Source organism: Phoca vitulina, unplaced genomic scaffold (genome assembly GCF_004348235.1).
Source record: "Phoca vitulina isolate PV1807 unplaced genomic scaffold, GSC_HSeal_1.0 scaffold11, whole genome shotgun sequence".
Taxonomy (NCBI): domain Eukaryota; kingdom Metazoa; phylum Chordata; class Mammalia; order Carnivora; family Phocidae; genus Phoca; species Phoca vitulina.
In genome coordinates this window covers 10,478,086-10,492,434 of record NW_022589714.1, presented here as the reverse complement: position 1 = coordinate 10,492,434, position 14,349 = coordinate 10,478,086, and the positions used below count along the sequence as shown (strand labels likewise).

At 41.4% G+C, this 14,349-nt stretch overlaps 1 protein-coding gene across 8 annotated transcripts in view; it reads left to right on the top strand.

Annotated features, from left to right (window-relative positions):
* Positions 1-576: 576 nt before the first annotated feature.
* BCKDHB (branched chain keto acid dehydrogenase E1 subunit beta) overlaps positions 577-14,349 on the top strand; it is a 206,492-nt gene continuing 192,719 nt past the window's right edge. For 7 of the 8 annotated variants that reach the window (XR_004300168.1, XR_004300167.1, XM_032409388.1 and 4 more), the window contains exons 1-3: positions 577-819; positions 12,236-12,313; positions 13,775-13,843. Coding sequence is in view for 6 of the 8 variants with exons in the window: in XM_032409388.1 (XP_032265279.1) it covers positions 624-819; positions 12,236-12,313; positions 13,775-13,843 (343 nt within the window). In the remaining 2 variants the exon portion in view is untranslated. Of the gene's footprint in view, positions 820-9,235; positions 9,323-12,235; positions 12,314-13,774; positions 13,844-14,349 lie in introns of all 8 variants that reach the window. The other variant, XM_032409392.1, reaches the window with a different exon arrangement.

Below are 14,349 nucleotides of genomic sequence, written 5' to 3'. Positions count from 1 at the left end.
GAAATCTGAGTTTACCCCTCTCACTCTCCCCTAAATCCTGACAAACAAAATCAGTAAAAATGTTTACATGCTTAGTAAGCATTCAAGGAAGCTTTGAATAAAGAGCGGAAGCTTTGAGCAGTGATTCCCAATTTTTAATGCCCATCAGTAACCCTTTCCATCTTTTACTTATAAAATAATACAGATAAAGAATAGGAGCGGCTAAAAAAGGGTTACATTTTGGAAAGAGAGCATAAATCTCAAAATGAAAAAGTTATCGGAGGTAACAATGCAAATGACATCCGTAAAGAACAAATCCAGGGTTAGTGTGTAACATTACAGACCCGCGTCCGCGCCGGGAGACCATGCAGTGACTTTGTGAAGGCTCCACCTCCAGGGACAATTTCATTGGAGCTCACCTGCTCGCTCGCCCCCGCCCCAGCTCCTCTTCCGCATGCACTCTACAAGCAAACACCCCTGGCCTCCTCTCGTCGCCTTCCCCACCCCCGAATTCTTAACTCTGATTGGTCCGTTTCATGGGTCCTCCCCTTGGGTCCAACCAATAAGGAAGTCGCCTCGGTGCTCCGCCCTCTCTGCCTGCCGGGTGCGGCGGCGTAGCTCGCAAACCCGGTTTGCAAGTGGGGATGGCGGCGTTAGCGGGGGCTGCGGGCGGGCTGTTGAGGCTACGTGCGGCCGGGGCGGAAGGACAGTGGCGTCGGCTTCGAGGCGCGGGGCTGCTGCGGGGCTTGCTGCTGCCGGACTCGGCCACTGGGGTTGCGGCGCAGAGGAGGCATGTGGCTCACTTCACTTTCCAGCCGGATCCGGAGCCCCAGGAGTATGGTGAGCTAGGGACTGCCCTGTCTGCTCCTGGTGCAACCCAGCCTCCCAGGCCTGTGGGGGCCTCGCAAGGAGTGCCACCCTGCTTGTGTGGGCGGCGGCCGGCAGGCTGATCTTGCATCTTGGTGTAATTCCTGCCCTGCTTTCTGGAGCCTCCCTACTTTAGGGTCTGACTGTGGTTTTCCTCGTCGCTCTATTTTTGTGACTGTACAACCCTCGAGAGGCATTCCCTCAGAACCCTCGAGATGGGTGAGAGGGCATACCGCGGTCTGGAAGGGCAGAGGGTGGAGGGGTGGTGCCCAGGGAACGCCTCCTTTTCTCAGTTCTCCGTCCTTACTTTCCCAGCCTTGGCCCTAGGTGTTGTCCCAGTTTGTCCGGAACTGGGCCATTAACTGCAGGCACCGGTATTTAAAAGAGAATTTTTTTCGTATTCTTTAATAATGATGATGATGATTTTTTTTATTCTTTAATAATGATGATGATGATGATTTTTTTTCTTATTCTTTAATAATGATGATGATAATAATATTATTATTTTTGCTTTGGCAGGGAAGAGGAAGTGGAAGAACTAAGTAATTGAATTGATTTCCCCAAAGTCATAGAACAGGTTGTTCCTGGAGATGGGAAAGAATCCCAGGTTTCCCATTTGAGCCTAGCAATGAGCCTGGGCTGGGCTAGGCTGCCACTTAGCTAAGGAGGGGGTAATTGATGAAGGTGAGGGGAGGAGGAGGTCATCTAGTACTCTCATTGGTAGGAAGGGCACATAGCAAACTCCTCACAGTATGACAGTTGCATGACTTTTACCATTTCTTCTGCAAGTTATATGTAATCTCTGAAAGATCTAGTGTCTATTATCAGAACAATGGAAACAATAAGAGAACATTTACCTTTTCCTTGTCTGATAACTTCTCACATGCTAGATCTGATATTTTTGGAAGGGTGCCTATACTTGTGAATAATAGGCATGAATATATATTGAGTGCTTACCATAGGCAGGGACTGTGCTGAAAAATTTACATTCATTATTTCATTGGATGCTTGGGACAACCTTTAGAGGTAAGTGATGTTAACTGAAGTCCTGAGATAGTTTGTCCAAGGTTACACAGATAAGTTAGTGATAGCTTCCGCTTTGGATTTTAATTATTTAGAATCTAGAGCTTCCATTCTAAACAATGTGCTATAATGCATGCAGAAATAATTCACTAAGAGGTGTACCACTTTTGTGAAACAGTAGATACCATAAAAGTGAATAGCAATTTTTTCTCACCAACGGGATGAACCTTGAATTCTGTCTTGAAAGCAAAGAAACTTTAGCCCAATACTCGAGAAATAGAATATAGGTCTTCTTAATCTCCCCAGCCTCCTTCCATAATTGTGAAATTACTAAAATCCAGGTAGAATGATAATCACGTTTATATGTTTGTCCTTATAAAAATAAGAATAAATGCATGTTACAGATAATTTGGATAATAGAAAAAAGTAAGAAAAAGTAATCTCACCATCCACTACTATTAGTAAATACTGCTAACATTTTGGTGTGTATCCTTCCAGGTATTTCCTTTCAGTTTAGTGGAATTAAATTATTCCATTGATCAAATTAGCAGAATTAAATTTTTCCTGTAACTGTAGTTTTAACGCAGATACAATCTGCATTACTTAATCAGAAGTGTTTCCCCATATGATTACATAGTTTTCATAACCTTCTTTAGAAAGCAGTACGTTCAGGGTGCCTGGGTGGCTTAGTTCCTTAAGCATCTGCCTGCGGCTCAGGTCATGATCCTGGGATTGAGCCCCGCACTGGGCTCCCTGCTCAGCAGAGAGCCTGTTTCTCTCTCTCTCCCTCTGCTTGTGTGCTCTCTCTGTGTGTCAAATAAATAAATAAAATCTTAAAAAAAAAAAAAGGGCGACATGTTCCATGGAGTATAAACACTCTAGTTTAGTGGTTCAGATCTTGGCCCTAGAATCAGATTGTCCTAGGTTTGGTTTTGGCCCTGCTACCTATGATTTTGGATTACTCACTTATCGTCTCTAGGCTTCAGTTTCTTTGTAAGTAAGGATTTTATAATAATACCTACTTCAGAGATTGTTACAGAGACTAAATATAGACAGTTGTGTACAATGTACTTAACCCAGTTTGACTATTAAGCACTCAATAAGTGGAAACTTTTAAATAATTACCATTATGCTTTTGTTTTACACTTCTGTGCTGTTATAAATAATGTGGTTAGAAACATTTCATGTATCCTTTATGTATCTGAGATTATTTCTTTAGAATAAAGTCCTAGGGATGAGATTTCTGACTCAAGATAGGAACAGTTTAATGGATTTTTAATACATCGTTCAAATTATAGTTTATACTTCCATCTGCATGTATAAGAGTCTGAGTATTGGGTGTCATGATAAAATCACAGTCGTGCTGTGATACTGTGATTTATAATAAGAAATACATATTGGTCTTTGTCCCCTTTTCCTGGCACAGAGCTCCTAAACCTTTGCAGTTTCCTTTGATGAGAGCAATAAAGGTGCCTTGTTACGCTGGTGGTAACTTTTTGAAAGCTCCTAGGTCATCTAAGGATGGAAGCTGGTCACTAGAGGAATCAATCGTGTGATTTCAGTCCCACCTCCGACCTCTGCGGAGGGGAATGGTTCTGGAGGTTGAATGAATTTAATCAGTCATGACTATGTAATGAGACTTCCTTTGAAAACCCAAAAGGATGGGGTTCAGAGAGCATTTGGGTTGGTGAATAGGTAGAGATTCAGGGATAGTGGCGTGCTCAGAGAGCATGGGAGCTGTGCCCTTGACCCATACCTTGCCCAATGCATCTCTTCCATCTGGCTTTTCCTGAGTTATGTCCTTTTATAATAAATCAGTAATCTTGTAAGTAAAATATTTCTCTGAGTTCTGTGAGCCGTTCTAGCAAATTAATTGAACCCAAAGAGGGAATGGTGGGAACCTCCAGTCTATAGCCAGTGAGTCAGAAGCATGGGTGACAACCTGGACTTGTGATTGGCATGTGAACTGGGAGGTGGGCACAGTCTTATGACTGAGCCCTTAACCTGTGGGGTCTGACACTAACCCCAGGCAGATGGTGTCAGAATTGGGTCGCATTGTAGGGCACCCAGCTGGTGGTGCAGAATTGCTTGGTTGTGTGTTAAAAAAACACACAGATTGGAATTGGGATCAGAATTGTGTGTGTGCACGCATGCTTGGGTGTGTTGTTCTAATTGCACTTTGTTTTAATATGTACTTGTTTTATTTCTATTAAGGAATAATTACCAGATATTTGTTTGCCAGGTTTATTTTCTCTTGTGAATTGGATGTTCCTTGTCTTTGCATATTTAAAAAATTATATGCCTAGTAATTTTGTCTATCAGTACGAATCCTATCTACCATTACTGAACAACTGTCTATTCCAGGTGTGATAGACATCAGTCTGTAATCCTCACAGTAACCTTGTGACCTAGAGAGTGTTGTGCTCATTTTATAGATGAGAAAATTGAAGCTCAGAGATGTTAGTGGCTGGCCCAAGTCTGAGGAGTAGCAGGGCCAGAATGTGAACCCAAATAGGTCTATCTTCAGAGCCTCTCACACTACTGTTCTGCTCATGTTTTGTATATTAAAGATATTAATGAAGATAGTAACTCTTTGTCTTTCATGTATGCTACAAATAGTTTTATTTTTAAAATTTTGGTTATTTTTACACATGAAAGAGACTGCTTAAATAGAGTGATGGTCAGGGTCGACTCTGAGGAGGTGACATTTAAGCTTCACCTGAGGAATGACTAAGGAATTACCTCCAAGGTAGAAGAACAGTGTTCTCCTGGAAGGAAAAAGGGCAAGCAATGGGGAAGCCCCCAATGTGAGGTAGGCTTGTTCTGTGGCATCTGGAAAAGCCTTTGTGGTTATGCTGGGGGAGGCAGGCCGCTCTCAGAAATCAAGGGTAGACCGAAGAATCTCTTTCTGTGGGGATGAAGGTCTTCTTTCCAGCATTAGAATTTGTAGAGAAGGGAACAGCAGGAGTAAAGAGCGGCCAGAAAGCATAGGCTTTTATGAGGAATGAGAAGGAGTGAGTTCGTTTGGAGGAAAAAGAGGAGGGGTAGGAAATAAGTTTGGAAAGCCAGAAGAAAGGTTGGGGGAGAGAAAAGATTGAGTATATCCAATGTAGCTTACACTGTGCTGGGTGCGTTACATTCAGGTTCAGGTTTGATTCTGTGGGCTGGGGAGGGCCATCACTTGCTTATAGGTAAGAGAGTGACTTGCGATGTGCTCATGCATTGTTATGAGGAGAGTTTATAGAATTGATTAATGAAGGGAAAGTAAGGAGACAGCGATCAGAGGGATATTGTACTGTCCATGTGAGAGGATATAATTGTTTAAAGGTTGGGGGGTGTCAGCGGGGATGATTGTGTGTTTTGAAGGAATTGACTAGATCTGGTGCTCTTTTGCCTGTGGGGGCTGAGGGGAAGGGGTATCAAAGATGACTTGACATTTTTAGCCTGGGATGCCGAAAGGAGGGTGAGTGGTGGTATCACTGATACAGATGAGGGATGCTGGAAGAGAGAAGCACGTTTTTGGAGAGAGGATGACTTAGGTTTGGATGTGTTGATTGGATGTTTTAGTGCGTTTGGGCTGCTGTAACAAAAGTACCATAGACTGGTGGCTTATAAACATCAGTAATTTATTTCTCACAGTTCTAGAGGCTGGGAAGTCCAGGATCAAGGAATTGACAGATTTGGCGTCTGGTGAGGCCCTGCCTCTTGGTTCTTAGCCGGCTGTCTTCTCACTGTGACCTCACATAGTGGAAGGGAGCTCTGTGGGGTCTCTTTCTATAAGGGCATGAATCCCATTCAGGAGGGCTCCACCTTCATGACCTGTTCATCTCCGGAAGCCCCATGTCCAAGTGCCGTCATGCTGGGGATGAAGTTTCAACATACGAATGTTGAGGGGGAGGACACAAACATTTATTCCATAGTATTGGAAGTGTTGGCAGAATATAGCATTATGAGGTAGGCTCATCTGAGTGTTAGTCTGGCACCAACACAACCATGTCAAAAGTTGGGAACCTTTGAGACTAGATAATTCTCTCCATGTGTCTTTTCCCTGTCTTATTTAGAATTGCCCCAAATCGAGTCCTTCCTGTTTTCTCTTCCTACACTGTTTCCTTCTTCTGACTTTATCATTGTTCATCCAGACCTTTCCATGGTACCCCAAAGAATGGTAATAATGACGGCAGACACTTTTATCAGAGCTTACCAGGTACCAAACACTATTCTGAGTGCTTACATGTAGCAATTCATTTAATCCTCATGTAACAGTGCTGTGATAGAGATCCTATTATCATCCACATTTTATGTAAAGAAATTTAGATGCAAATAGGTTTTAAATGGTTAAACTTCTACTTTTTTTTTTAAGATTTCATTTATTTGACAGAGAGAGAGAGTACAAGCAGGGGGAGTGGCAGAGGGAGAGGGAGAAGCAGGCTCCCTGCTGAGTAGGGAGCCCAATGCGGGGCTTGATCCCAGGACCCTGGGATCATGACCTGAGCCAAAGGCAAATGCTTAACCATCTGAGCCACCCAGGCACCCCTAAACTTATACTTTTTTTTTTTTTTAAGATTTTATTTATTCATTTGAGAGAGAGAGAGTGAGTGAGAGGGGTAGGGGTGGGGAGGAGCAGAGGGAGAGGGACAAGCAGACTCCACACTGAGCGTGAGCCCAATGCAGGGCTTCATCTCATGACCCTGAGATCATGACCTGAGCTGAAATCAAGAGTCTGACGCTTAATCACCTTAACCCACGTGCCCCTCTACTTTTTGACATTTAAACTTCCTTCATTGCACTGTTTTGCTCCCCAAGAACACATCTGGGCTTCTCCCTGTCCCTGATTTTAGGCATTATGTGTATGTGTAGGTTTCTTTATTCATTGTATGCATTTTAATTTTCTATGCATTTTAATTTTCTCCTGGATGCTAAACTTTGTGCCAGGTGCTTAGCGCAAAATACAAATGTGGATATGGACCCACGCTCATGGAATTTGAAGTCTAGTGGGGGAGATGGACAACAAATAGCAAGCAAATGCATACTTAAATCAATCCCAGTTGCAATAAATGACCTATAGGAAATGTTCCGGTGCAGGAAAAAAGAATAATAGAGATCTAGTGAGACCCCTAAGAAGAGGTAGCATTTAACTAGGCTCTAAGGGATCACGAAGGAGTATCCAAAGAGGTGTGAAGGGGGTGCCAGGCAGAGGACCCAGTGTGCATGAAGGTCCTGATGTTGCAGGGAGCTTGGTTTGGGGGAATTGAGAGAAGAGTCAGGTGCTGAGCCTTGGGGATAATGGTACACAATAGGACTTCTGAGGTGGGCAGGTATGAGATCAAGCAGGGCTTTGTGGACATGATTTGGAGTGGGGCTTTATTCTGGGTGCAGTCAGAGAACTTAGAAGGATTTTGAGCAGAGGAGTAACATGAAATGCAGTGCTTTTTAGGACTTATTGTAGTAGCGCTTTGTTGAATGAGCGGTGAAGGAGTAGAAGTGAGGAGGTGGTACTATGGACTGAATGTGTCTTCCCCATCCCCTCATTCTTATGTTGAAACCCTAATCCCCAGTGTGGTTGTATTTGGAGATGGGGGTCACTGGGAGGTAATTAGGTCATGAGGGTGGAGCCTTCGTGAATGGGATTAAAGCCCTTATAAGGAGAGACACAGAGAGATTTTCTCTTCCACCATGTAAGGATGCAGCAAGAAGATGGCCTTCTGCAAACTAGGAAGAGGGTCTTCATCAGGAACTCACCTTGGTCTTGGACTTCCCAACCTCCAGAAGAGTGAGAAATAAGTTTCTGTTGTTTAAGCCTCTCAGTCTGTTGCTGTAGCAGCCAGAGCTGGCTAAGACAGGACATTAGGAGGTGGTTTTCAGGAACAGGAAAGAGATGGTGAGTTCTGGAATTCGGACATTGTAGCACTAGATTTTAAGCTATATTTTGGAAGTAATATATATCCAAAGATATATCCAAAGTATATATCTTCGGAAGAAGCTATATTTTGGAAGTAGGATTGGATGGATTGGATACAAGAAATGAATCAAAGGAAGACATTCAAGGGTGCTTTCTCAATTTCTGGCTTGGACACTTGAGTTGAGGATAGTGCTGTTTGCTAAGATGGAAAAGACTGGTTTTGGGAGCAGACATCAAGAGTTTAGCTGAGTGCTTACTGAGTTAGAAAAGCCTGACACCCAAGTTGGGAACTGGCGACTGTTGGATGTAAGTCAGAAGCTCAGAGGAGAGGTCTGGACTGGAGAAACCCATCTGGGAGTCACCAGCATACAGAAGACTTTAAAAACCATTTAGAGACCGACCGAGTAGGGAAGTATCCAGCTGAAGGAAGGGAAACAGCTATAGCTCATCATACCAGGACATAAGTTACCAGGTGCCCTGAGATGGGGGACCCAGGGCTCCTAGCCATAGTCTCTTCAACTTTAAAGCTTTCTTAGGTCTTCCCAATTTTGGCCTCAGGTGGCAGTCTCCCCACCCCCCTTCTTTACGGGCACTTTAAAAAGGCATTTATGATTATAGATCCTTCATTTATATTTTAATACAAAATGTTCTGTCCCTCATATTTGAATTCTCTATGAAACTTACTTTATGGGGTAGAGGTTGGGAAACGCTGTAATAGGGATTAGAATGGATAGAGGTACGTATGTGGCACATACAAAGGGATTCCCGGAGGACAGGGCATGGGGGGGGTGGGGTGGGTAGAAGAGGTTTTGTTGGGAGAAAATAGGTAGTTTCTTAGGCATCTTTCCATTTCACCGTGTGGTTAGTGCCAGATTATGCCACTAAAATCATTCCTCCATCATGCTTCAACGGGCATGTCCTGATTGTCATGTGTGGGTTAGGCACTAAGTGCTGAGCTTTCTAGGGAATATGACATGAAAATGCTATGCTATCCAGGTGTATACCAAGGACTAGGCAGCTCAGAGGAGGGCCAGTGCTGAATGTGCTGGCAGAACCTTTGGTTTCTGAAAGTAGACCCTCACTTTCCATATCACAGCTGTGTATTTTTATTTGTTCATGGTCTAACTACAAAGGCACTTAACTGTCTGCCTGCCCTGCTGTTGACCTTGTTTATTTCTAGACACTGCTCCTTGGGCACCTATTTGCCCCTTTTGTCTCGATCCTCTAGTTCTGTGGAAGGCTTCTCCCTTCAATGCTACTGCATACTGAAGAGTTATTCAGAATAACTGAATTCTCCACCTCAGTATCACTTCTGCCTCATTCCCCCTCCCCTGCAGTCTGACTCTGAATTGTAACATCGGTAGATATTTTTTCCTACTGTATTTCTTCCTCTTTAAGTGGTTGATTAACAATTTACTTTGTATATTTTATCTTTATTGAACTAGCCTCATATGTTTCTTTGTTCAGTCATTCATTCAACAAATATTTATCGAGCACCTACTACGTGGCAGGCATTGTTATAAGCACTAAGCATGTACTTCTGATCAAAAGCAGGTAAGAATCCCTGCCCTCTTGGGGCTTCTGTTCCATTGTGTTCCTTATATTCCACCGACACTACATTACATACCACTTTATCTTTGCAGCAGTGATAATGACCTGGTTTTTCACAATGCTCTACTTAGGACACGTTCAAGTGATCGGCTCACTCCATCCGTAAAGCTATGTTTTACCAATTGGTATCCATTAGCTGGTATCCCTGACTAGGGAAATTGCACTGCTGTGTCCATTTTTGTTTTGTTTTAACTTTTTATCTGGAAAGAAGAGTTGTCAGTCTGGTTTTGAAATTTAGCAGCCATTTATTAATACTGGTAATTGTATGATTTGGCAGCAGTGTTTAATAATTTTTTAATGTTCATAGTTAGACGTGCTACAGGTACATACTTTATCATGAGAGAACATAGGCATATCTTATCAATGATCTTTAATATAACCTGTAGGAGAATAAGTAATTCTAAGGTGAATAAATATTTAAAGTGATCTCACATGTGAATAATTTGTGATTTCTTCCCCACTCATTCACAGACCACACTGCAACTTTAAAAATAATTGAAAGATAGCTGTTGCGCTATTAAAAATTATTTAAATCTTTTAAAAGCATCTAGTAGCATAGCAGTTAATCCAAACCCCTAAAATTTTGCATCTATTTGAAAAAAAGTATTTAGGAGTGGAAATTTTTGTGCTTCCATGGAAATAAAGCCTTTAAATACCCATACTTATAAATTACTTTCCTACAAGATGAGTAGATTCTTTGTGGGTAATTAAGCAATACTTTCCAGATTTACTTGGTATGATTTTTAGTATTAAAGTATTTGCTTTTTTTGTACTCCAAACTCGTTGAAGCAATGAAATAAGATGTCTTGGAGGCATTCAGGATTAATTCAGATGGTCAGCACACTTGAAATAAATGCCACTTTAGATGTTTAGGCATTTTTATCCTTCTTAGGTTCTTAGCTATGAACATCAAATAGACAAAAATCTTGCTTTAGGAAATGTATGAAATGGGAGAAAGAATGGGAATGTCACGGTGGTAGGATAAAAGGTTTGCCCTAAACCATTGTCATCTGATGCCGTGTACCAATAAGCACTTTTAAAGAGGTTTTATACAGTGGAGAAGGATTTAAGGCAAGTATCTATTAAATGATACAGCCTTAGCCTGAAGAAAAATAGATTATGAGTCATGGACATGTGGTGTGATTATGTATCCTTTGGCATACATGGCATAACAATACTTTCTGGAATGAATTCCTATTATCCCCATCAAAAATAAGAGTAGATTTGTATTTTTTTTTTTTAAGATTTTATTTATTTATTTGACAGAGAGAGACACAGCAAGAGAGGGAACACAATCAGGGGGAGTGGGAGAGGGAGAAGCAGGCTTCCCGCCGAGCAGGGAGCCCGATGCGGGGCTCGATCCCAGGACCCTGGGATCATGACCTGAGCTGAAGGCAGACTCTTAACGACTGAGCCACCCAGGTGCCCCAGATTTGTTTTTTTTTTTTTTTAAAGATTTTATTTATTTATAAAAATAAGAGTAGAAACAGGCCTTTATTTTCGGCAGAGAGGGCAGCAGGGCAGATCCGAGTGGGCATTGCCCAGACCTGAAGCCCGGGCATTCGGCAGTGTGGAAGGGGTCAGAGCAGGTAGCGAGTCAGAAGGTTGAGTATCAGTGGATGATGGACGATGTCATAAATCAGAGCGTGCTGTGGATCCAGGCTGGGCTTGGGACGAAGATGGGTCTCCAGGATAAGGGTGAGTGGCCAGCGTGTGTGACAGCCAGAGTGTTGATGGCACCATTGTGACCCACACTGAATTAGGCCGTGGCTTTTGGGACACAGCAGGCTACCGAGGAACACAGAGGTTAGATGGGACCGTAGTCAGGGTAATTAGCAGGTGTTCAAGGGATTTGCTGCCAGCATGGCTGTGGGTTAAAGTGAACACTGGTGCACAGATCAGGCCCTAAAGTGAAGATGGCCTGTGGATCAGAGAAGATTCAGGTAGAAGCTTTTCTCTGCCCTGAAGAGTGTTTTTGGAGAGGAGCTGACCTCAAGTTCTGGGCAGCACCAAGACTGAAAGCTCTAAAGTAATGATGTTCCTGAATTCTAACATTTGGAACTTTATTAAATAAAGTTTTATACCATTCAAGATAATACCAAGGTCAGGATGAAGGACACGGGCAAAGTCCAGTTTCTAATAATAAATAGCTCCTATTTATTTAGCACTCATTGTGTCAGGTACTGTCCTAAGTGCTTTCCATGTACTGTTTCATTTCACCCTCCTATCAACCTATTTAGGGAGCCAGAGGTTGGCTTGCAGAAATAATACTTGAGCAGTAAGACTGTAGGAATTACTCAGCCTGGTGTGTCGAGGCATGGGCTTGTAGTACTCTCCAAACACCAGCAAGTTCTGAGTGCTCAAGTTTATCATTAGCCTTCCTCCCTCATTGTTTCATGGCCCATGGCTATTTGCTGTTACTGGCATATTTAACATGTGCCTCGGGTCATGCGCACTTTTAATGATGTATTTAACCCCTGTCCAGAGTGTCTTCCCAGACCACTTTTACTCTGGCGGGTTCCCTTTTCTGACTTCCCATCACTTTTATTTATTGTCTCTACACATTTGGTGACTTGATTAAATTCCTTTTTCCTTTTTTATACTTGTTTTTTAATTGCTTAATATATGTAAATTTTGCTTCATCATCAAGCGCAGAAGTCTATATTGCTTTTGTACTTTCCACAAAACCAGCCTCATTGTGAATAATCCAATAAATTCACATAGTGTATTCTGTATCTTCCTTTCTACTTTGATTTTATTCATGTTTTAATCAACTGTTAAGAAACTAGTTATTTTTTTATACATCTTACAGTGTAGGAATGTTACTTAAAATTTTTTTTCTTTAAATTTTCACAGGGCAAACTCAGAAAATGAATCTTTTCCAGGCGATAACAAGTGCCTTGGATAACTCATTGGCTAAAGATCCTACTGCAGGTAAACTTCCTTTGTGCGTGAGTGTGGTAGCTGTGTTAATTCAGAATTGAAAATTTGCTGGAAATATTGCGTCTGAAGCTCAACGGTTAACATTACGTCTCCCTGAAATTTTTTTAAAAGATCTGATCAAATGATTAAGGTTAAATAATCAGGTTATGATATTAACACATTTTTTAAAATCAATTCATTATGAATTAGTTCTCATGTATATCTAACATCATCAAGTCAACTTTCTCCCATAGTATGTGTGGTCCTGATATTATATTAATACTTTCTGGATTAATACCTACCGTGTACTTCTGTTTCTCCAGCATATAGAAAAAAATGGGAGGTACCACTTCATTCAGATTTATGAATCTGTTTATGAAATGAAGATTTGATTCCACGCTTTCCTTTGAGATACATTGTCATCCCACTTACAAGATTTTTTTGAAATACCTTTTATATTTGTAAATAACTTTATCTTATCAAATTTAATTATTGGTATAAAAACAGTTGTTCTGTATGATTTCTAAATTTGGTTGGCTTTACTTCATATATATATGTATTAGTATATATAAATATATATATTTAGTATACCTTGGGGTTCCACTTGAGAATCCCTGGTTTTAAGGTAAAGCAAAGTAGAGGTTATTTGTTAGGAGAAAGTGAGAGCTACACTAGTGGATGAGGAGATCTTGCTTTGTTTGAATGTCATCTGAGAATGATTGATCTCAAAGAGTAAATAGGGGTGAATTGTTTTCTTAAGGTCCACAAAGCTGGTTAGGTGAGTTAATTAATTCAGCTCCATGAACACCCATTTTTATTGTCATTGCCTTGCTCACTATCTCCCACCATACTTGCCTCCTTTCACACAATTTAGGTTCTTTTCCTACTTTGGACTGTTCTCTCACCTTGGAATGCTTTTCCCTCAGCCCTTCAGATTGTTGTCTTTCACTGTAGACCATGTAAGAAAGAGAACCACTGGTGGAGGACTTGAGCTTGGAGTGTGAGTCATAGTTCTGCCCCTTGCTTTCCTACTGGTCAAGTTACTTTACTACTGCTGTGGCCTCGTTTTCTTCATGGGTAAAACAAGGTGACATTCTAGATCAGTGGTTCTTTGTCAGTTGGGGTGATTGTAATCCCCCTTCTTCCTTTATGTTTAACGACTTCTGGAGACACTTTTAGCGGTCACAACTGTGTGTGTGTGTGTGTGTTTTGGAGTGGGGGGCGCAACTGTCATCCACTGGGTAGAGACCAGGGATGCTGCTCTCTGTCTGCAATGCACAGAACAGGCTGCTACAATGAAAGAATTATTCAGTCCAAACTGGCAGTGATGTTGAAGTTGAGAAGCCTTGATTTAAACCTCGGATTCATTTGTTTTCTGATTTAAAGTGTAAACATTTAAATTACTTATTTTTTGTTGTCAGTATCACTTAAGGGTTATTAAATAAAACATGTTCTTTAAACATTGTTTTTCAGTAATATTTGGTGAAGATGTCGCCTTTGGAGGAGTCTTTAGATGTACGGTTGGCTTGCGAGACAAGTATGGTAAGTCACCATCTTTATATATGAATAGTATTCCTGTATAACTTTTCCTTAAATATCTTGAAGATACAAAAGATGCCTGTTCCATTGTTTGCCATATCCTTATTGTATAGATAGTTGTTGGTTTTTGTTTTTATTTTTGTTGTTCGGTTTAGTTTTCCATTTCCATAGCCATCCACAGAATCCTTTGGCCTAGATTTCTCCTGATGTGTTCTAATTGCAGTATCTCTCTGATCTGGTTCAGATCACACATATTATAGATGCCAAAGTCATCTTCATTAAATGTATTGTTTCTCATGTCATTCAAATCCAGGAAGCTTTGATCTCTTACTACTGCCTACCTTACCCAATTTTGATTCCAGTGTCTCTAGTTCAAGATTCTGCCCTACTGGTCTCTGTTAATAGATTTCATCTTTTATTACCTGTATTAGTCAGGGTTCTCCAGAGAATTAGAAGCATTAGGATATATATATATATATTTGTAGCTATGTATGTGTGTATATATGTAT